We start from the raw sequence: 23002 nt of genomic DNA on the forward strand, positions 1-23002 counted from the left end.
AATTGCAGCCCATATCAAATACGTTATATCGTCCAAAGAACTTTAAGATAGCAAAATCTGCTCAAGATCCCCCATCCCCAAAGAAATTAAATTGGCCTCAACCAGGGGCAAGACCTTTGCAGCCCCACCCTGACCTGGTAGAACACTCTGCCTAATGAGACCTTAAACACTTCCGCAGGGCACACAAAACACAGTTGTTCCACCAGGCCTATAGTTGAGGCCCCAGAATAACACCTAAACTTTGCTGGTTTCCCTATCCAAGTTTACCTATTAACATATTTATTTTGATATTTATATTTCGCCCTATCTTCAGAAACACAGGGTAGATTACAATAAATTAAAAATACATATAAAGTCCCAGAAATATAAGGTTTGTTTAAAACATTAAAACACAAAATTAAGTATTAAAATTGCTCTTAATATTTTGTCGGTCTCTAATAGGGAATGGGGCATACAAAATAGCCCTCATAGAGCAATTGCTTTTTCAAGTGACCTGACCAAGGCCTCCTTCAATCTCTCTGGGGAAGTCCCCGAAGTTAGGGACAAGTTGATAATCTCCTGGAGAGGAACCATAATCTCACCACCAGCTTTCACTAGCCCCGAGGGGCGTGGGTCCAGGGGGCTCATGGCGGACTGAAAATGGCAGCCACAGTCACGGCCATATCAGCCAGGGAGAGCAGATTGAAGTGGTCCAAAATGAGACCCTGAGATGGCCAAGTGGGCTCTGGTTCCACTGATGTATCAAAGTCGGTGGATGTTGAGTGGAGTGACAAGATTTTCTCAGTAGTCTCACAGCTGAAATCAAATTGTGCGATTTGGGAGTCTTGTGACTAACACAGTGTACTGTTTTCCCAGCTGTGTCCACCAGAGGGCACTCCTATAGCTTATACCTTAGCCCTCAAAAAGCCGTTCTGCTTAAGGGTGCTCACTCAGTCCCAAAGCTGGGTGTACTTACAACTTTTTCCTGAAATGATAAAACTTTATTTTTCAAATTTAAGAAAACATTACAAATCCTGAACACTCCCAATGCATCCTCTAGAATAAAGTTGTTGTGTCATGGAGCTGAAATTAGATACTCTGGTTTCCATGGATCAAGGTGATGAGGCTGACTGCATAACGCCTTTCAAAATTCCTCAATAATACATATTAGCAGCAATTGCTAGGCTTAGCCCGAGGTACCTGACAGTGTGGCTTCCAAGCTGAAAACAAAACAACAAAAGCAGCATTAATCTACAACCAATTTCAGCAATCCTGTCTTCCCTGCAACTCTTCGATGCCAGCAGAAGCATCAGAAATGTCCTGAGCTCATAGGTGAAGGAGAAATGTAGCCATCTGAAGACTGCGACTCTAGCATGGAATAGCCCACTCCAGGCAGAAGGGGGGAAATATGATGAATGCTGAAGGATTCTGTGTGTCTCTGTTCATGCAGGAGAGCTGAAGTCTGACCTGAGAGAAACATTTTGCGTATGAAGTCACTTAAGCTGTTTTCATTCTCTTCAAGCTAATCTGAAGGAGTGGCTGGTCAATTAGTACCCTTAAGGTTGCACAAAAAACTGTATTTAGAACACCTGCAGAAAGCCATTCTGGCCTGCGATGAGAAATCAGTTTGCAGCTCGAGTCACAATAAAAACCCACGTCCACTCTTCTTGCACTCTCTAGCAAGGTAACACAAGCCCTGGTGCCGTTTGGAACATGACGGCTAAAGCAAACCTACCGAATGTCAAGTCTGCTGGAGGGATATCCTTTAGAAGATGGTGTGAGTAAAAGTAGAGGCAGGCATGGACTGGCAGAGAAGCCTGGAGTAGAACTGCAACATTAGAGGTGACTCCAATGCTTTTCCTCGTTAAAAAAAGATGCATGGGAAAGAAGCTGTGGAAATGAGGAAACTCAAAAGGAGGGAAAGGGAAGGGGTGGGGTGGGGTAGGTAGCTGATTTTTTTCTCTTTTTTTTGTAACTTCAGTGGCATGATTTTCCCATTCAAGGCAACTCTTCGGAGAGTCCTAGAGGTCTGGCCTACGATCAGAAGCCAGAGATCTCTAAGCCAAAGCTGGCCAACAGGCAGAGATGGTCAGATGAACAGAAAGGGTTAGGCAAGCCGTTTGCTGACCAAAGGATGTCTTCGGAGAGGAGGGACAGGCGGCCAAGTAGTTTTAGGGCTCCATCTTGGTACATCCTGCGCCCTGGGTGAACAAGAGGCACATGTCAAAGGGAGGCAAAAGCTGTGCATCCAACCTCCATGTGCAGCCTCTGCAGGAACTGCACACTGTAAAAATGACAGTGACAAATGCAGCATTTTCATATGCATCTCTAACAGCAGTCATGGCCACTTAAGAAGTACATTGCTGTGACTGCACTCATTTTCTGCCTTAGAGGGTCATCATTTTTACTAAACAACTTGGCAAGATTTCAAAATATGTTCATTCACCCAACTTCCAGGAGACAGTGAACAGGAGAAACTGGCTAACGTGGGACACCCATGGTGAGTGTGTGTTTTTAGCCATTACTGTGCATGTGTTTACTAGGAAGTTTCCATGTGTTCTTCAGAGAATCTCACTTTTCCAAAGCCTGAGATCACAAATGAAAGGGGAAAACAGTGACCACGGTGGGTTGGATACTAACCATGGTTTTCAGTGGACGAATGGGTGTGGGGAAGGAATTTTTCCTGATTCTTTCTCCCACTCCAGATCCTACTTAGTTCCTAATGCCTTAAGCTGGCCATGTGTGTGTGTGTCAGGATGCACATCAGGCTGTGATGGAGGCAGGGCAGCTTGCTTCTACCACCACCAGTGTCATGTAGGTTCTTCCTGTATCAATGGCATTGAGAAACGTTCTCCCCACCCCACAAACTCATCTCATAATACCGGGAATAACAAAGTGGAAATTCCTACCCAATTCTGGAATCCTTCATTTCTGAAATTATACCCTGGCCTACATACAATGTACCTAACTACCCCTATCCCCACCCCCTTTTTGGTGTTTGAACATCACATTCTACCTGAAAACAGTTCTACAAAGATTGCTGTTTTGTAATATTTTGTTTTGCCTTGTTAATATTTTGATTTAAAATTTTTTTTAATGGACCAAAAGTGGTTGGGGGCGGTTCACTGCAATATCATGAAATCTCTTCAGAACCAACTTCTTTTGCACTTTGCAGACCTTTCCTCCCTTTATTCTCACAGCTTTATGAATGAGTTTGACTAAAAGAATGATTGACTGAATCAAAGCACCCCCCCCCCCCGGAGATTCATGGTAGTGTGAACATTTAAACCCAGGTCTCATCCAACCCTCTAACTGGTTATCAACAAAGATCCTGCTAAGAAAGAGGCTCACTGCATCAGCCCCCCGTAGAACTATGCCCAGGCTGCCCATCTTCAAGAGGTCCCATGTACTCTATAACATGCTTGTTACAGCCCACTAGAAATCTATTTTGTTACACTCACCTCCTACATTCTCATTCCTCATTGGATCTGCGGAGTAGAAGATATAATCCACTGTTGCTCCCATACCCATTGGCATAGTTGTAACCTCAGGGCGGCCTTTCTGCGGCAGGAAATGGCTATAGGCAGAAGTCAAGTTCAGGCCATGCTGGACACTGCCTGGATATCTGGGCAGGAGAAAAGATGAAGAAGTCATAAACATTATTCATTTATCATACGGCACATGTAGCTTAGTGCAGCCAGGAGATCCGAGGACTGGCTGGCACCCAGGCAAGGGACGTTCGGAGGTGGTGGTTCGCCATTGCCTGCCTCTGCATACCCCTAGTACTCTTTGGAGGAACTCCATCCATATCCTTATAAGGCTTCAATTCAAATACTAGTCAGGGTCAGCCCTGTTTGGCTTCTGAGATTTGAAGGGATCGGGCTTCCTTGGCCTATCCAGGTCAGGGGAGTCATAAACAAAAAAAACATACAACCATTACCCCTCCCAGTGCAGTTAGTATCCACCGGTCATTCCTATTGTTACTGAACTTAATAATTCCAAGAGGCTTTTCCATTTGAAAAGTACATATCTGCACAGGTTTCCCTGAAGTTTTAACTGCCATTCAAAGCACCAGCATGGTTACATGAGCTGTTGAGGACCAGTGTTTGCAAAATTAATTGTGTTAATATTATTTAATCTTTGGTGGGGCCGACTGAGCCACAACACCTACAGGTGCCCCCCAGACTGAGGGACCGAACCTACTGAGGGATTGTTAAGTTATTGTTGAAGTGCCGTTCTAATTGTTTCAGTTTATATGTTGTTGTTATTGTTATATTGTTATATTGTTATATTGTTATATTGTTATATTGTTATATTGTTATATTGTTATATTGTTATATTGTTATATTGTTATATTGTTATATTGTTATATTGTTATATTGTTATATTGATTTTGATATTGATTTTGATAGTGTTCTATGTGAATGTTGAAAAATGTTTTATGTAAACCGCCCAGAGCCGTAGGGAAGGGCGGTATAAAAATATAAATATAAACAAACAAACAAACAAACAAACAAACAAACAAACAAATAAATAAATACATAAATAAAACCTCAATGAGCTATAGCAGCACTTTTGGATAAATGCCTAATGTCAAGGGAAGCCTTCTGACTTATTTATTTTATTTATTCATTTGGATTTCTATACCACCCATTCTTTGCAGCTCTGGGCAGTTTGAACTTATTGAACTCTGTTAAGAGTCAGGCTGGCCCAAGTTAGCACAGCCTGAAAATAGGCTTCAGAAGTAAACCAGCCCAGCACTTTTCTTATGTGATGCCTTCCCCTTCGTTTTAAGAGGGCAACCAGGTTGGTTTCATTTATTCCACTGCAACAAATCCTTCCAGCGGCCCCAAAAGTTCCCAATCAATTGCTGGGCAGTTTCTCCAGCAAGTGTCCATCAGTTCCTTTTCCATAGGATGTCAAACATCAGACTTCCTCAGAGAAAATCCCTCCAAAACTATGAGCTCATTTGTTCTGTGAGGCTTTTGATTGTAATCAGACAATCAATATTCTTGCTTCTCAAGACAAACTTCCTTTTGCTGAAACATGCTTTAGTCTGCCATTTTCCTAGGTTCCATAGCTCTGAGCTTACCTCATTCACAAACTTCAAAACCCTTCCCTCCTGCTCACCTGGAACAGAACAGTTCTGCATCAGAGTTATTCTCCACCGTGAGCTCCTTAGACCAATGAGCAGGACGTTCTGCAATGTAGTAAAGCAACCTATTCAAATACAGCACTGAAATTGCACCATTCTGAATCAAATGCACAAGGATTACATGAGAAAGTTGCTGTTCCATACACATAGTGCGGTTTAAGGCACCAAGTGGCATGATGGCAGAGGCCTCAAGAGCAGATAAAGGTTACAAAACTGAAGGCAAACTATCATAATGCTTTCCAGCAAATCTAAGCAACTGCTCAACATACAGAGATTATCCAGATGAGAGCGCCTTGACAGTAGTTAGAAAATGATCCAGCTTGCCCTGTTACCTTCAGAACTGGATTAGAGGGGACAACCTGATGGATAAGAATGAAATTAGAATTAGGATAAAGCTGGAGGGAAGAGTAAAGGTGCTGTTCTTTGTTTAATCAATTTGGCCCAAAACCATAACAATGATTTGAAATATGCAGATTTTCATGTTGTTTCCAAAGTTTTGCTGCCACCATTCTTGCTGCTGTGGTTCATGAAAAAAGAAGTCTCCAGCCTTTTGAGGAATGTTCTCTGGCATTACACTCAACGTATATTCAGGATATAGAGGAAATTTGATATTCAACATTACTTCTAAAGTATTATGAATTTTTATCCAAAATTTCTGGATTTTTTTTACAAGTCCACCACATATGATAAAAGGAGGCAACCTTCTCATTACATTTCCAACACTTAACATCATATTCTTTAGACATTTTACCAAGTAATTTAAGTGTTATATACCACCTGTAAAACATTTTATACCAATGTTCTCTCATTAATCGACATTTCATACGTTTTATTCATCTAGTGAGATAGTCCATTTTAAGTTCTGTGTCCATTTAACCATACAATTTCTAACTTGTTCAATCTCAGTCTCATATTTTAACAATATTTTATATATTTGTCCCTGTGAGGCTTGACTTGGAATGATATATTTTCAAATTCAGTCAGGACCAGACCAGAATCAATCTGACTTTGAAATCCAGCACAGGGTTTGTTGACAAGGAGATTTTGTGGAGTTGGCCCTTGGCAGGGGAAGAAATGGATTAACGGAGAATTCTTTGTCACCATGTTATATTGTTTGATAAATGTAATCTGGAATTTTAGTATTTTATAGTTTGTTTATATATTTATCTTGTTAAAATGTAAGCCACCATGAGCCAGCCTTGTTTCAGAGTGGTGGGTAAAAAGCCCAAAAATAAATAGATAGATAAAAATAAATAGATAGATATGAGAGAGAGAGAGAGAGATGTTGTCTCTCACACTCCAGATGGCACACAAGCTACCTCACTGCCAATGTGGTTTGCCAGAATTGACTAATCAATAACCTTCTGGCCCATAAGAGCTGCTGCTATCCAGGCATGGTTCTCTGGGACCAAGGACAGCATGTAATCTGTCGCCCTGCCTGAAAACATGTTTTGTGCAATGAGGAAGACCAGAACTAGACAGGACAGAAAGAAGTGAAAGGAGCCATTTGGGGATACCTGGTTTGGCATCCGTCACCCCTTCCAACAGGGCCAACTCTGCAGGTCGTTCACAGGCAACATCACAATAACGGAACTGAAGCAAGAAATCACGGCTATATTTGCACCTGTCTGCAGGGAGAAATAAAGATCGAAGGAGGGAAATAAAGAATTTAAGGTATGTTCAAATCAGCAGATTTTAGCACAATCTATGCCAGGAGTGGCCCAACTGTGGCTCTCTAGATATCACAGAGTCAAAGAATCATAGAGTTGGAAGGGACCTCCAGCATCAATGGTTTACAATTACCATGAGCCCCTATCAGCATGATGGCAGGGGCTTATAGTAATTGTAATCCATGGACATCTGGAAAGCCACAGTTCGGCCACCCCTCACTATGCTATTTGCATGATGTGGAAATGTCAATCCATACCACATGTGGTAGAAAGCACAAGTGCAATTTCAAAGCAAATCACTCATATTTTTTATCCATTTACTCCATTTAAAACCTGTCTTTCTCACTGAAACTCAAGACACGGCAATCGCTGGGGGCATGAGTGTCTAACATCTTTTCCTAAGGAATGAGAACATTTCTAAGGCCTTGAAACGGCCAACTTAATCTAAAAAGCCGCATCCCAATCTCCATGGAAATGTTAAACCATACATCCTCCACCACATACATCCAAACTTTGCATTAATATTCTGATATTCTGTGTGGTTAGCTCCCAAATTTGGTTCAAGGTTTTAGTACTAACTTTTAAGACCATCCATGGTCTGGGACCTGCATATCTAAGGAACTGCCTGTCTGAATGTATCCCCTGAAGAACATTGCAGTCAGCGACGGCCAACAAGCTGGCTGTCCCCGACCCCAAAGAAGTGCAACTGGCCTTGACCAGGGTGGAATGAACTCCCAAAGAATATCAGGGACCTGACTGAGACAGCACAGTCCTGTAAGGCTTGCAAGATGGAGCTCTTCCACCAGGAATATGGTTGAGACCAGGACATCCAGAAGATCAGAACATCTTATCGACCTCCCCTACCAGTTCAGGGTCTCCTCCTACATCCTCCCTCCAATAAGCAATGTCTATTGGAGGGAGGATGTAGTTAATAGTTTTAACTGTATTTATGCATTTTAATGGATTTATCCCCTAATGCTGTATGCCGCTCCGAGACGACGAGTTCAAGAGGGGCGGCCTATAAATCTAATCTAAATAATAAAATAAATTATTCAACATATCCATTAAGCCTTGATAAGATTCAAGATATAACATGAAGAAATTCCATTTGAACTGTGCACTCTAAGCCAGAAAGGGTTCACACCAGAGAGTATGCTTGAAGAGGAATGTACACTCGTAGGTTTCTCCAGTAAGCAATGTAGTGCCCTTCCCAGACCATTTCAGGTCAGGGAAATGATACAGAGGGGAAATACTGAAGCCCATTCTCCACATGCATCAGTGACATGATATGAATGGACCACCGTCCACGCAGGAATTAAAAAGAACCACAACTCATGTGTGGCTGGTACACAGGACACAAGGTGGGGATCCTGCCCCCAACCTGAATACTCCATAATGTGTAAAGACAGCTGCACTTAACTTAAGTATGCCACCAGAAACCTACCTGTATATTCAAACGAGGACGGACACTTGTGCAAAAATTAAGCAATCTCATTCACTACTTTCTCTCCATCAGCCTTTCTCAACTTTTTAACCATTGAGAAACATCTGACACATTCTTCAGGCTTTGAGAAACCCCAAAAGCGCCATGTTTATGCAGAATATGGTTGGGAAGCATAGCTGTCTACACACCCACCTGTGACTCCTCCTCTTCCCACTCCCTCCAGGCCCATCACTGGCCATTTTGGTATGGGGGGGGGGGGGTTTGACATGACTATATAAGGTCTTATCACCTGATAAATGTTTAACACATTTTTAAAATATATTAAAAAATAATTAATTTCCACCCGTTTGGGAAACCCTTCCAGGAAACCCTCCCAGGTCAAGAAACTCCAGGGTTTCACGAAACCCATGTTATGAAAGTCTATTTTAAATAAAGTTTTCTACCATTTGATTGTTCCCTGTAATAAAAACAGAAGGTTAGAAATTGGTTAGCCCAGATTATGAAGACATGCCAACTCATGAAACAGGGCAATATAATGCAATACATATCCTCATTTTCACCATGAAGCTTACCTGACTTCTTCATTTTGCAGAGAGTGACATATTGGCAACCATCAGTTATACCTAGACAACTGGGCCACAGAGGAGTCAGCAGTTTCCGCTGATGTGGGTGGTGACAGAATTCTTCTTGCCCAGAAACCTAAGAAGGCAGAAGAGTCAAGTACAATGAGGGTAAGAGCCCATCCATACATACAAGTATTGTGAGACACATTCCAAATATCTTTACAAATGCAGCAACATACATAAGCATGCATGCACACTCACACATTAATCCTTGAACCCTTCCAAATCCAAATAGACAGTAACTCTGATTAGGAATGCACTGTAAAGAAGACAGCATTTGATATCATCAGAATAACGTACCTATAAGATAAGTAAAAGGGCAGAGGGATCACAGTGGAGCTTGTTCCCAGGTTTACAACCAGTGCATCTAACAGGAGAGTTAGACCTGCGGAGTCCTGCAAGGGAGGACAAGGAGGAGCCGGAAAAAGTGCAGTTTGGGGGGGGGGGGGAATGAGCTTTTCGTAGTGGGTAATTCAGTTACTAGTAATATAGAGAGAGGAGGCTGTGACAAGCATTTTGATTTCATTGTGATTTGCCTGCCTGGTGAGAAATTTGTTGGTAGCATGTACTATCAAGATAGCTTGACAGACATTGGGGCATGAGTTGTATGGTTCTGGAGGAAACATTTAGGTAATAGGCAGAAATTTAAAGGATACGTCCTTAAGGTAGTATTCTAAGAAGTACTACCAGTTCTATGCGCAGGGACAGCTAGACAGGCACAAAACAAGGGGCCTCAATGAGAAAGCGGTGCCAGGACAAAGAGTTTAGATTTGTTGGGCACTGAGGGGCTTTCTGGGACAAACCTGAACCTTTATAGAAGAGACAAACTTCACTTGAACCAAAGGGGACTCCTGGTCCTTAGTCTCAAAAAAGTAGACTATAAAAATAAAGTTGTTGTTGTTATTATAACAAAGCATATAATGTTATGATACTAAGAAGTTTCAACTGCCTTCACATAGATTAGGTGAGGTAAAGGTAAAGGTATCCCCTGTGCAAGCACCAAGTCATGTCTGACCCTTGGGGTGATGCCCTCTAGCGTTTTCTTGGCAGACTCAATACAGGGTGAAAGTGTGTTCAATTCAGACTGCAGAAATGAGATTCTGGGACATCATAAAAGACTGCACAGTGGAACAGGTGGTTACAGAGCCAATGAGAAGGGTAGTGATGTTAGACATGGTTCTGAGTAGGGCTCAAGAGCTGGTGAGAGATGTAGAGGTTGTTGCACCAATCGGGATCAGTGACCACTGTGCTATTATGTTCAGCCTTCCTGTCAGTGGAAAGTTACCCCTGAAGTACCAACAGTAACCTTTGATATCAGAAGAGGGAACAAAAGTGAGGAGAATAGATAAGAGTAAACATAAGAAAGTAAAGTACCTAGAGGTTGTTTGGAAGCCGTTTAAAATCATACTAAAAGTTGCCCAGGCAGAATGCATTCCCTGGGTTAGGAAAGGCACTTGCAAATCTAAAAGAATATCTGTATGTATGCATCTCAAAGAAGCCATAGAAAGCAAAAAGGGGTTTTTTTTTAAACACATTGAACAGAACGGAACAAATGCTCTAGAAAAAGAAATGTAAGTTAATAATCAGGCATGCAAAAAGAGAATTTGAGGAGCAAGTTGCTAAAGGCAAGTTGCTAAAGACAATAAATATTTTAAAATATATATGGAATGGGATACTAGCCAGAGAATCAGTTGGGCCTTTGAATGACCAAAGCCAAAGTAAGATGTGGAGAGAAATTCAAGGCATTTTTTACTTCAGCATTCACTGTGGGGCACATACCTTGTTTTTCATGAATACGTTAAAATGACAGTGCAGTACGCTACAGATATACCCTAAATTTACTCCAGGTCTAGCCTCTATGTTTTGGTAGTCATTAATTCAGTATTGCCATCTGGAATCAGTTTGCTAACACAGACAACACACTAATCCAGACATATTCTATAGAGTTGTATACAAACTGAACTGCGTGGCTTGTAAGATAAAAGTAGTGAACCAATTCAATTTCACTGCATAAAGTGATCACAGGCAACAACAAAATGATACCAGGAGGTAGAACAAAAGAGATACCTACTAATCCCAGGAGCTGTTATATCTACAGAAAAAGTATTATTCATCTATGAGCTAAACCAGTCCAAGAGCTTTGCCCTCTTAGCCCCCAGCTCGGCTTACCTTCCAGGCTGGCATGCCATGGTAGTGCAACTGGCCATTCCTGATAAACTTGTATAATGGCGAGTCGGGCACAGAATTCAGGTCCCCACATAAGACGATGGGGCAGTAACTGCCATCGACCAGTTTTGCAGTCTTGTCTATCTCTGCCAGAAGCAGAGCCATCTGGGCCAGTTTGATATCTCCCCGATGGGGATTGTACAAAATATGAGTGTTGGCCACACACAAGGGTCTGATTGCCTTGTCCCCCAAGCTCTCTGGGAGTAAGGGCTGCAACAGTAGCACCAGACCAACATTGTCTCTGTTGAGGATGTCCAAGCCAGGCCGGAAGTATTCAACAGGGTTAGCACTGATTAATTGGAACTTGCTCTGCTTGTAGCAGATTGCACAGCCATCTGTCTTTCTTCCTGTCCGCCGCTTGTAGATGCAAGCAAATCCTAGCCAAACACAAAAAGTAATTATTATTTCATTTATAATCTGTCTGTCTCACTGGGGCTCAAGGTCGATTATAAGTATGATAAAACTATCCAGTCAATCAGCAAGGGGGTTAAAAATATGATAAACATTTGAATCCAACAGCAAAGATTCCTTGCAGTGGGCTAGAACTGAAAAACTGGAATAAACAACACATGCAAACATAACTGGCTAAACCAGTAACACTCGTTCCGTGGCTCATGGAGAGCCAAATTCACATTGCCATCAATCAAAAGAGCCACATGGCTACTTTAAGCCTGTGTCCCACCCCACCTAACACAGAATACAATTTATAACTAAGGATATTAAATATAACTAGGGACATTAACTATATCCTGCATATTGCAGGGGGTTGGACTAGATGACCCATGAGGTCCCTTCCAACTCTATTATTCTATGATTCTATGATTTTATATGTAAATTTAAATTACCAGATTATTTCTCAGCATGTAAGGCTGTCTTTCCCTGCCACTGTTGAACCTAAGCCTGCCCTTGTTTATCTAGAATGAGAGGAAGGACTACCTTTCGACTATTTTGCTTCCTTCCTCAGAATGAGGGACAAGGCTTCTGGAGGAAATCAGTAATAGAGAAATGGGAGATAAGCCATCAAACCCCACTGTGGCCAGCTTGCTCTTTTCCTGAGCAGATGCCATGGTGGTGGTGGCTGAACTTTCTCTTTTCTATGGCCAGCTTGAAGCTGCCTGAGTGCTGCAATGAAAATGTAGAAGCTGAAAAAAGGGAGGGCAGTTGTTGGAGAAAATAGGCCCTTCACTTCCATCCCTGGCACACAACCCACAGTCTAGGAACAGACACACACACACACAGAAGCATCTGTTTCAAGGTGGGAATCACCTGCCCATCATAATAACCTCACTCGTGTTCCTATTACAAGGGGTGGGTACCACACTGGAGAACACAACTCAGAACAGCCACAAATGTTTTGTTAGTCATAGATGGTCCTCAAGCCACTGAACGAGCATCACTAGTCTACACCAACAACAGCCAATGTAGGATAAATATCTCCATTAGAAGTCACTTCCTGAGCTGATCTGTAACATCACAGCTCTGTTCTACAAGAAAGCCCTCCTGAAAGCAGGAAGTCATGTCTAGGCTTGGAGCTTCCCTGCTCTTTCAGACCAAACTAGACATTCCAAAATATATGTGTATGAATTCAACTCCCAAGATTCTCTTCTTCTTTGGGTAGCTGCCAAACTGAGGAATGACGAGGCTAGAACATGCATGTTTAGACCTTTCTCTGTCTAGTTGCTATTCTGTACAAGATCAGCCTTTCCTCATCCAATTGCTTTCCCCTCATAAGAAAAAAAATGTCTGAATGTGTCTAAGGGGGGTGAATGAAGAAACCATAGGAGGCAAACAGATTAAGCCTCCCCTCCCTCACTTCCAGTGACAGCTTGTCATGGCTTCTTTCATTATAAAAGAGGATGTGGGGGACTGTTAAATGCATTTCTGTTTATTGCCTACTTTTTCTCTCAGGATGAGCAATGCCATGGATGTACTGATATGGTCCAGTCCCATTTTGGCAGACAAGGAGACAGGCTACCTCCCTTCTAAAGAGCAGAGAAGCTCTTCATAGCCATGTGTAGGGCATGAACTGGGTTTTGGGTGTTCCTGAACTGAACCCCCTAAACCCAAATGACCCAGAAGCCCTGAAACAAACTCTGGTCCGTTTCACTTTTGGGCACCCTGCTGTGAGGCTGAAATGGCTGCAAACCATTTCAAGGATCAATTTTGCTCTCTCCCACATACACCTTTCCACTGTGAGGCCAAAATGCCTGGCAGCCATTTAAAACCTCCATTTTGCTTACCTATGTTAGGAAGGGGGGAAGCAAAACGGAAGGTTTAAATGGCCCAAATCCCAAGCCCAATTGGGCAAAGGTCCAGGAAATGTTCAGGAAAGGCACTTCTTCCAAACTTGGGTTGGGGGGGGGGCACAAACAGGCCAAATCTGTGGCATGTTTAAGGTCGTGAGTTCATGCCCATCCCTAGCCACATGTGCTATTAAACTCAGAAGGTAAAGCAAATATTTTCAGAATTGTGGCAGCTAGTAAGATAAATGTTCCTGAGCTAGCATCAGAATCTTAGTTCCAAAAAGAGAAGTTATACCCATCATCACAAGAGTCGGTTCCACCTGCTCCCAATAGTGATTCTCCTGAACCTCCTGGAGACAAAGAATCTGGAAAGAAAGAAACAATGTTGGTTAGGATGCACTTCCAAGGCAGAGCAGCTGCTTCTGGTTTAATTTGTTGTCTATGCTATTCCCAGGGTGGATGAGGGGGAGGAAAGGAAAATTACCAGATATTCAAGGGTGAAGCTTCTATGTCTGACACAGCTCTTTATCCTTTCCCATAAATAGCTATTTATACATAAGTACACAAATATATGCGAATTTACATAGTATGCGGAGTTAGCATTCTTAGTGCAAAATGTTGTTCTGTTAAATAAACCCAACAGAAGTAACTCACCAATATTATAACTTGCACAGTGAGCAATATAGATAAGTATAAACGATACTCACATCAGGATCCCAGTGCTGGATCTCCTGTAAGAGATTTGCAAGGCGATAGCTCCAGCTCAAAATGTCTGGGTGGCAATGCATGTAAAGATGAGGACTCTGTTCTATCAAGTCCTGAGCCAAAATATTGTAGGACATGACTCTGAATTCAAATAAAGATCCAGCTTCTGAGTTACAATCCAGCTCTGAGATACAATCCTGAGCAGAAATATCTTCCCAGTCCCTCCACAAAATCTCTGTACAATAAAGAGATAGGAAGACAGATATCAAATATATGGCAGGAATTTCTTTCCCATAACCCCTTTCTAAGTAGAAAATATTGGTCATCCTCCTGTTCCTTGAAGAATCTGGAACAATGACAATGCCATTAACGGAGAATTTTATCGTTCCATAAATACCATCTCATTTATTGTGGCATGAGCTCTTAAGAGCAAAAGCCTACTTCACTAGGTAATTTTTTTGCTGCAATAGGCAGATATGGACATTCTTCAGGCACCAGAATTTTAGATTGGCATTCACTAGTGCCAAATAAATATATGGATTCCTTTCCAAGAAAGTACACTGTGACCCTAGATGACAATATCCCCCGAGCAACTCTGAATTATTTTGCCATATCAGTCTAATTGTAGCGGCCCGTAAGTTCCTGACTATATTTTATTAATTAGAAAACTAAAAAACAGAGCCAAAACTGAATAACACACTCAGAAATAATTTCTTCAGATACCCAGCGCTCAGCAACATAATAACATGCGTGCACAAGGCTGTGGAATCGTGAAAGAATTTCAAGGAAAGATTGACAGGGATATTTCAGCACTATCAGGCACAACTAAAAACATAAAGCAAAACCAACACTCCTGAGTTAGCACAGCATTACAGTCATAGGGCAAAATATATTCATACTGACCATGATAAGGTATCTCTGCTGGGAGTGGCTGGAATTGACCTATATTCTGAAAAGGCAGTACTACTCCCTCTGTTGTCACCAAATCACTGTCTTGAGCAGGACTCCAAGCCAACACCGCAGGGTCTTCGATCCACACGTCTGTAGAGAGAGGTGCACCATCAGCCACCTGAGCATTAGCCTGGGTCCTTAGTGCTGCCCATACAGCATTGTCCTCTATGACCTCTCTGTCCTCTAGTGCCAGTGCAGTTTCTACAAATTCCTGTAGCCCAGAAGTCGTTTCATTCTGAACCACCTGTTGTTGCTCCTGGCTATCAGACTGTGGGGCCACATTCAAATCACTTAAGCTTGTCATCAGTAACTGTGGGCCTTCCAGCCACTCAGCAGCCAAAGTGGCTGACACCTTCTCTGTGTCTGAAGTTCTCTCATTGGTGTGTGGGCCCCCAGCTTCTTCCTCCAGCCACTGCTGCAGCAGGGCCTGGTGCTCCTCTGATGGCGGTTTTCCACAAACTGGAACAGCAAAGCCTTCTATATGGGCAGCTGTGCTCTTCACCAGAAGTGCATTCTTTCGGCATGTGAAAAAGCTATCTGCAAAACAAAACAAAAAAACCCAAATCAGTTGCTGATTAAAATCCACTGGTTTCTTACAAAGAGCAAAATCAGCCACAATAAAAAGCAATTTTAATTCAGTAGTAGAGTTAAGGTGGGAATACTTTAAATAACAGTTGATGTGGTATGGCAGACTGCTTTTATCTTCCCCTGAAAATATCTGATGCTACTGTTTCCACAAATGTCTAAAGGAGGCTTTCTCAGCAAGGGTTTCATGAAAATATGGGGTTTCTTGGTGGCCCCATATGGGTTTCACCAATATGGTTGGAGTTCATTTTAAAATTTTAAAATATATTTTTTAATTTTAAAAACATTATTATGACAATATATGGCTGTCAACCTGCCCCCCCCCCCCCATGATGGCCCTGGAGTGAGTGGAAAGGGGAACAGCCCCAGTCATTAAAATCCTTGCTGGCCAAGATTGCAAGTGGTAGTGACAGGAATATTTTCATTTTAATTTAATTGCATTGGGGGTTGACAGGGGGCGAAGGAGCAGCAGATGCCTAGATATCAGGAAAAAAATTTTCACAGTCAGAGTAGTTCAGCAGTGGAATAGGCTGCCTAAGGAGGTGGTGAGCTCCCCCTCACTGGCAGTCTTCAAGCAAAGGTTGGATACACACTTTTCTTGGATGCTTTAGGAAGCTTTGGGCTGATCCTGCATTGAGTAGGGGGTTGGGCTAGATGGCCTGTATGGCCCCTTCCAACTCTATGATTTTATGATTCTATGCCTGTCCCAGCCCTGTACCCAGCCCAGCAGACCAGACTGCTGGGCCATTTCTGGCAGGGGGAGGGAGTGATGGAGAGTGATGTCTCATCCAGTGGGAGTATCTGGGTAATGTCACTTCTGCTGACATTAGACTTCCAGGAACGTGACAGGGAGGTGTAGGCCACTGACATCACTTCCGGAGTTTCTCAAAGCCTGAAGAATGTTTCAGGGTCTTTTCAATGTTAAAAAGGTTGAGAAAGGCTGGTGTAAGGCAACCCCATCTTTGTGTGGATCTGATCCATGATTTTGAAATTTGAAGTTCAGCAACATCCACCCTTTTTAACCTCTTCAGTTTGAACAAAATCTCAACTAGGGATTTGTATTGCCCAACAAACTAAGAACTGCTTGCTGATATATTCTACTCTCATGAACACCATGTGCAATTTATAGTTTTTAATACTAATCCTTAAAAAGTGCAAACTGAAGTAAACATTAAATTATATTCATTTCCAAAAGTTGAAGACCAGATCAGGGTGTTCTGAATAAGGAGGATAAAGCTGGAGAAATTGTATTTTTTCATAAGTTTATGAATGAGAGATGGGACAAAATTATGTAGTGCAAAATGTTAAGGGCCTATATTCTTCAACCATCCTCAACAAAGATGCCACTGAACTAATGAAAATGCAACCCAAAAAAGTTAGCATAGAGCTGGAATTTCCTGCTCTTTGCAGGGCAAGTAGATGTTTATACAACCTCCCTGCTTACATCAGTTTTTTCCTCAATTGAAAAAAGCTGTTATGTCACTGTTTGAGATAACTGTTCTGTCCCTTTCAAGCTGGAAAAGACATCTAGGAAAGCTCTTTTTAATTAACAGGAAAAACAAGCAAGCAGTAATACTGGGTCTCTGAGTACTTTCTAAGTCAGTGATCTGCAGATAAGAGGACAGGCTAAATGACACTGCCTCTGAACCAAAATGAATACGAGGGTACAAGAACGAGAACGAGCTAAATTAATTACACCTATCTGGGCTTATAGAAAGGAGACCAAGATATAGGCAGGTAATGTATGGATGGGTATTTAGAATACAAGTGATGATGAGCAGACCTACATTACAGATACTTTTAAAGAATCTTCTTAAAACACACTGGGCTTCCCTAAAAGTGTTTTTCCCCCCCACCACCAAATTCTAGTTGCCCAGAATAAGCAAGACAAAAGGGAATGTCTAAGGGTAGTTTAAAAAATATAGATGGACTGGGGAACCAATATGGCAATAAAATATCCAAAATATCCAATAAAATATCCAAAAAAAATCCAAAAGACATAGTCTTCTCTCTTCAGTAATTCTTTATTCTTATAATTGCACACAAGTCCCGACAGGTTTCACCTTACAGTTTTTTCAACGGACAACGGTTTATTATATTTAAAGGACCAACTTCAACTTTATATAGGAATCTCTTGACAGAGTATAAGGTCATACTAACAATAGCTCAGCGTAGCTTGTGGCGCTTTATATATTTTGGTTGGAGATGGGGACAAGGGTTCTATCAGAATACATTTTGAAATGTCACATTAAAATGTGTGTGGATCTTGTTATTGTGACTTTATATGCTAACTTTACACAGTTCAGTGATGGCGAAGGCTGCCAGCTGGGAGGATGTGGGGGGCCAGACTGGGGAAAATGAAGTGTACAGTACTGTGATGTTACTTCATTGATGAGTATCCAAAAGTGACATCAAAGCATCCATGACACCCTGGGAATTTCTCTGATTTCTAAAGTACATCTCAGAGAGATTATGGGGATTCCTAGGGCACTGCAGGTGCTGTGGCCTATCCCCCATTTCTGTTCCCACTACTCCACTGAGCAGAGTGGGGGGCAGAATTTCCTACTAAAGCAGGTAACCTGGTAAGCCTAATAATAGATCAATTCATGTAATCATCTGTTTCTATATTTGTTGCAATATTCAATTAAATTAAGATTATCAAAGCAGTGGTGAAAATGGGAAAAATTGGGGAGAAAAAAGATTTAGAGACAGAGATTAGCTTTTTGTGGTAATAGCCACAACTATTTATACACTATAGTATGTTTGTGGTAGCTTTAATACATTTTAAGAAAGTATGAAGAGTTTCAGATTAGGTTTTGTGATAGCAATAATTAGAAAACATGGTCATTAAAATACAAAGCCATGAAGCATGAAAATGAGCATGGCTTTTAAAACTTTGGTCTGGTTCCAAAAGCAAAGCACATGTACCAAGGACTGACACAGGAAAGTTTCCTTCAGAGTATAAACCAGACTAAGATCTGAGGGGAGAGGCACTTCCAGCAGCTGTTTCGCAGTTTTCACAAGTTTAATTTAAAATAAAAACTTAAAGATGTTGCGGACAGAACCCTATGCGGCTTCTGTGTTCGGTAAGGCACTTACAACATATCTGAAACGAAGTGAAAAAGAACGGGGCCATCCAACTCCTGCTGCGTGGACCAACAGCCTCTTAACATGGTTTGCACCGAAGCACCTCATCCAGGACAGCTGGCTCTCCTGTGGAGCAGCCATTCCCAGCACTGCAGACTGGCCACAAAAAGATTTAACGCTGTGTATTCAGGCGCCCCAATTATTCGCCGAGTTCGCTCTCTCTCACACACACACCCAAATCCCTGGCAGCCCGCCCTGCCTCTCACCCCCTCCTCCCCCAGCCTGTCATGGTCGCCTCGATGCACAGACGCGAGCCCTGCGGGGTTCCCCAAAAGACACTCCGCCCGGGCGCCTTCTGAGTTTCACCTCTCTGAGGAAATCCCGGCGAGGAGCCCGCTGGGAGAGGGAAAATGGCGGGGGGCGGGGGGTGTCCCGCCACACGGCGCGGGGAGGGGAGAAGCGAAGGAGGGCTTGTTTACACGCTCCCCTGTCAGGCCTGCTCGCACGACCTCCCTGAGGCCGAGGCCAGGCCGCTGAGAAGGCGCCTCAGGGGCGTGCTTCGGAGCCCGACCGAGGAGGGCGGCGGCCGCCGCTGCATCGCCCCTCCGAGAGACGGCGGGGGACCCGGAGAGAGGGGCAGCGTTACCTCGGAAAGCCTGCAGAAGCCGCGCCACGGGCAGCAGCACGTAACAGAGCACCGTCCCGATCATGCCGCCGCCCGCCCGCGCGCGCCTCCCCTCCGAGGTGCCTGTCAGCCTGCCAGCCACGCGCCAGCCTGGCCCCGCCTCAGCCAGCCAACGAGGCATGCATACAGCGGGGCTGGCGCTGAGTGGCTGCGCTGGCTCTCGGCGCTTCCCTCAGCACTGGGCGAGCTCTCCAGCCTAAACTGGACTAGCCCAATCCCAGCTCTTCCCTTTGGGTGGGGATGTCCCCGTTTCTAGTCTACGCAGACCGAGGGCATCCCCAACTAATTGCTCTGGTCCGGCCTATGTCAAGCCGAATGACTCCCGCCTTCCTACCTGGCTCTGTTTCGGACTGGGAAGGGCTTCTGCTGGCTTCGATTTAATCCGTTGGGTTTCCTTTGCTTTGGCCGGCTGTAATTAAAACTATTTAACCCGCAGCTCACTTTCTAGGAAATGGTTGTGTAAATAGCTTGACAAGGGGGAATACAAATTAAGGGGTGACTTAGAGTGTCCCTCCCCCATAACGCGAAACATTCAATGTTTCTTTAATTGCTTGTCCTTTTGCCCTTTTCAAATGTATGCTGTGCAGTTAACAAGATTCATTAATCTAAAGTAATTGTCTTTGGGATCACTATAGGAAGCACAAGTCAGTTGGGACCTCCATGGAATCAAATAAATTGAAATTTTAGAAAGCCAAGAGTTGTATTTCTTAAAAGGTAAAATAAAATATGGTTTCTTTTTGCCTTCAGGTTTTTGAAATTAAAATTCATGTTATTTCCTCACAACATTTATTAGTTTCAGGGATTAGGAAGACAACTCTCAGGCATTTCACACTAATACTAAATTCAAATCAAATCAGTGTAACATATTCTAGTTCCTTTTTATTTATTTATTTAGTTAGTTAGTTAATTTGTTTGTTTGTTTTTATTTTTAGCCCACCATTCTCTACCATATTATTATGTTTCCTGGTGTGTATGAGATGACTCACTTACATGAACTGTGTTTTATTAAATTTATTTTTTGTTCATCATCATGATCATTTATCTGAAAATAACAGTTATGACATAGCTTCAGTCTTAGGTTTATTGACACATACAGTGTCAAAAAGAGTCCAATTTAGGTAATAACTGCAAGTTTTTAAACCCTGTAAACCAGCCCTTTCTCCATCTTTTGAAGAAGAGTTGATTCTTATATGCCGCTTTTCTCTACCTGAAGTGGCTTACATTTGCCTGCTCCCCACAACAGATACCTTGTGAGGTGGGTGAGGCTGAGATAGCCCTGATATTATGCTTGGTCAGAACAGCTTTATCAGTGCTGTGGCGAGCCCAAGGTCAGCCAGCTGGTTGCATGTGGGAGAGCACAGAATCAAGCCCGGCTTGCACTCCTAACCACTAAACCTGAAATAATGTTTCAAGCTTCAAGGAGCCCTGGAAGTGATGTTAGCTGGCCACCCCTCCCTGCCGTGCCCCCAGAAGTGCCATTTCATCGACAGTGACATCACCACTCATGTTATCGGGCAGGCTCAAGGAAGACTTGGGAAGGGGAACAGAGGTGGTTTAAGGTGCGAGTAGGTGTGCAGGCTCTGCTCCCTCCCAGGCACAGACCTCCACTGGAGCTCCTGCGGACCCCTGGTTGGAAATGCCTGCTGTAAACAATTCATACTGTTTGTGTAAAATAGGGCGCCCCAAAACCAGCAACCAAACAGACCAGATAATTATCCCAAACTAGGCTGTTTTGGTAACTTCTGATCATATGAAGAGTTAGGCATGTCCAAGAACACATTATCACTTAATAAAGTATAGGGTGGGGGCAAGAAGATACCACTAGTGTTCAGCTTGGTCTTTCCAATGTTTTGCATGCTTTCCAGTGTTTTGCATGCCTTTCTCAATGTTTTTACCGTTGAGAAACCCCTGAAACATACTTGAGGTTTTGAGAAACCCCAGAATATGGTTGGGAAGCATTGCTATGTACATGCCCACCTTGGGTCCCTCCCCTTACCACCCCTTCCAGGCCCATCATTGGACAATGGAGGAGGGGTTTCAGGTCAACATGACCATATATGGTCATATCACCCAATAAATATATAACACATTTTAAAAACATTAAAATTAATTAACTCCCACCCATTTGGGAAACTCTTCCAGGGCCATCAAGAAATCCCAGGGTTTCATGAAACTCTGGTGGAGAAAGACTGGCCTACCACGATTTCAGTGTTCTCTTCTGTTGTTTGAGCAAGAAGAGGGCACATGTTGGATGTTCCTTCCAGGTTCTGGGTGTTCAAATTAGGGATTCCGCTGGAGGTGGTTTCAAATTTAGCATTAAGTTCTCCTAGATGTTCAGTTCTCATGGACTTCAGCGTTTGTACTGAGGTTTCAGGAAAGCTCAGAATACCTTTGCATATGGCTGCTCTCCTACTCAGTTTGATATTCTGTTCTGATCACATGTCAAATGGTTTGATAATGTGACAGTTTAAAAAAATTCCCTTATCATGGACAGAACTGATGAAGTTGATATTATCCAGAATTGTATAGCAGATAAATAGTCCCGAGAGCGCTCAAGAGGCTAGGGCTGACTTTTCTGGTACTCCTATTGATGAGAAAATTCAGAGATGACAAATTCAGAGATGGCGAAAATGGTTAATATGATAATTCCTGGGTAGTTCTTCCTCAGTTCCTTGATATATTGAGGAGCTTGTGGGGGTGAATGCAAGCCACTATGGGGTGATTTATTGAGTTTTATGTGCCAGATGTCAGTTTCAGTTATAGGTCATTCTTATTCCGATCTTTCTTTCTTTTTTTGTGCTTCTGCTTGCTCCTGCTTTACTCTGTTTATTACCAATATTTTGGAATTTATTCCTTTGTTTTATTGTTAAAATTATATAACCACGTTTATAGTATGTTATTTTTATGCTTTGGGTTTGTACTGTTCAATAGAGCTTGTTTTATTTCCCTACTTTAAGAATAATGGTGTTAATCATCATAAACTGCTTCATGAATCTTGGTTGAGAATACAGACTAATAATACCTTAAATACATTTAGATGACAGCAGATTGTACACAAGAATGACTGTTGCTATGTAGAATCATGTTCAGTCTCTAAAGTGTTATCATATTCCAACAGGTGTTCATGATTATGAAATATTTGAAACCTAACCTGTTGATCACTTAAACTTACATTTTACATATCAGCCTGGGAAGTGCGCCATCTACATCTATAGAGAGAATAAAACTGGAACAGCATATCTATCAGTGCACTACCAATCTTTGTGGTTGTGATCCACCTCACCTGGTCAGATTATCAGATGCTAAATTAAAATATAGATATCAATCAGAAATAATCAGAATAGCTTTTATCACAAGGAGTGTTGATATATTCACTGAGACAAAGATGGCCAGCAGGCCTGACAATTTACAAACATGGCTGTACTTTGGACACAGCTATTGGCAACATTAATGTACAGAATTACATTAGTCTTTTTCTACAAACTCCTCGGGTTTAAGTGTTTCATAAGAGATCAGTGGGGAAAATGATCTCTCACCTGAATTATGATCCATTTTTGATCCTGCTCAGTGAAGAAGACCTGATGCAAGTCTGAGGCTATGTGGCCATGGGATATATTGTATATCTTGAGTCACAATGTCTAGATGAGGT

General features: G+C 42.5%; 1 protein-coding gene across 5 annotated transcripts; it reads right to left on the reverse strand.

Moving 5' to 3' along the window:
* Positions 1-958: 958 nt before the first annotated feature.
* ANGEL1 (angel homolog 1) lies at positions 959-22957 on the reverse strand. Of its 5 annotated transcripts, XR_013228543.1 has the most exons (11): positions 19315-19473; positions 14949-15533; positions 14048-14280; positions 13636-13705; positions 11041-11474; positions 8821-8947; positions 6652-6762; positions 5110-5179; positions 3441-3604; positions 1715-2180; positions 959-1199 (listed from the first exon to the last, which is right to left on the reverse strand). XR_013228543.1 is itself a non-coding variant. In XM_077323314.1 (10 exons), the coding sequence occupies exons 1-10, from the start codon at positions 22903-22905 to the stop codon at positions 2020-2022; spliced, it is 1971 nt and encodes a 656-aa protein (XP_077179429.1). In that variant the 5' UTR covers positions 22906-22957; the 3' UTR covers positions 959-2019. The 5 variants fall into 5 exon arrangements, 4 of the variants coding, with proteins under 4 accessions (XP_077179429.1, XP_077179430.1, XP_077179426.1 ...); XM_077323314.1 differs by lacking the exon at positions 19315-19473 and adding an exon at positions 22890-22957 and having other exon boundaries at positions 959-2180; XM_077323315.1 differs by lacking the exon at positions 19315-19473 and adding an exon at positions 19688-19802 and having other exon boundaries at positions 959-2180.
* Between the last annotated feature and the right edge of the window lie 45 nt (positions 22958-23002).

This window comes from Paroedura picta, chromosome 2, assembly GCF_049243985.1.
Source record: "Paroedura picta isolate Pp20150507F chromosome 2, Ppicta_v3.0, whole genome shotgun sequence".
NCBI lineage: Eukaryota > Metazoa > Chordata > Lepidosauria > Squamata > Gekkonidae > Paroedura > Paroedura picta.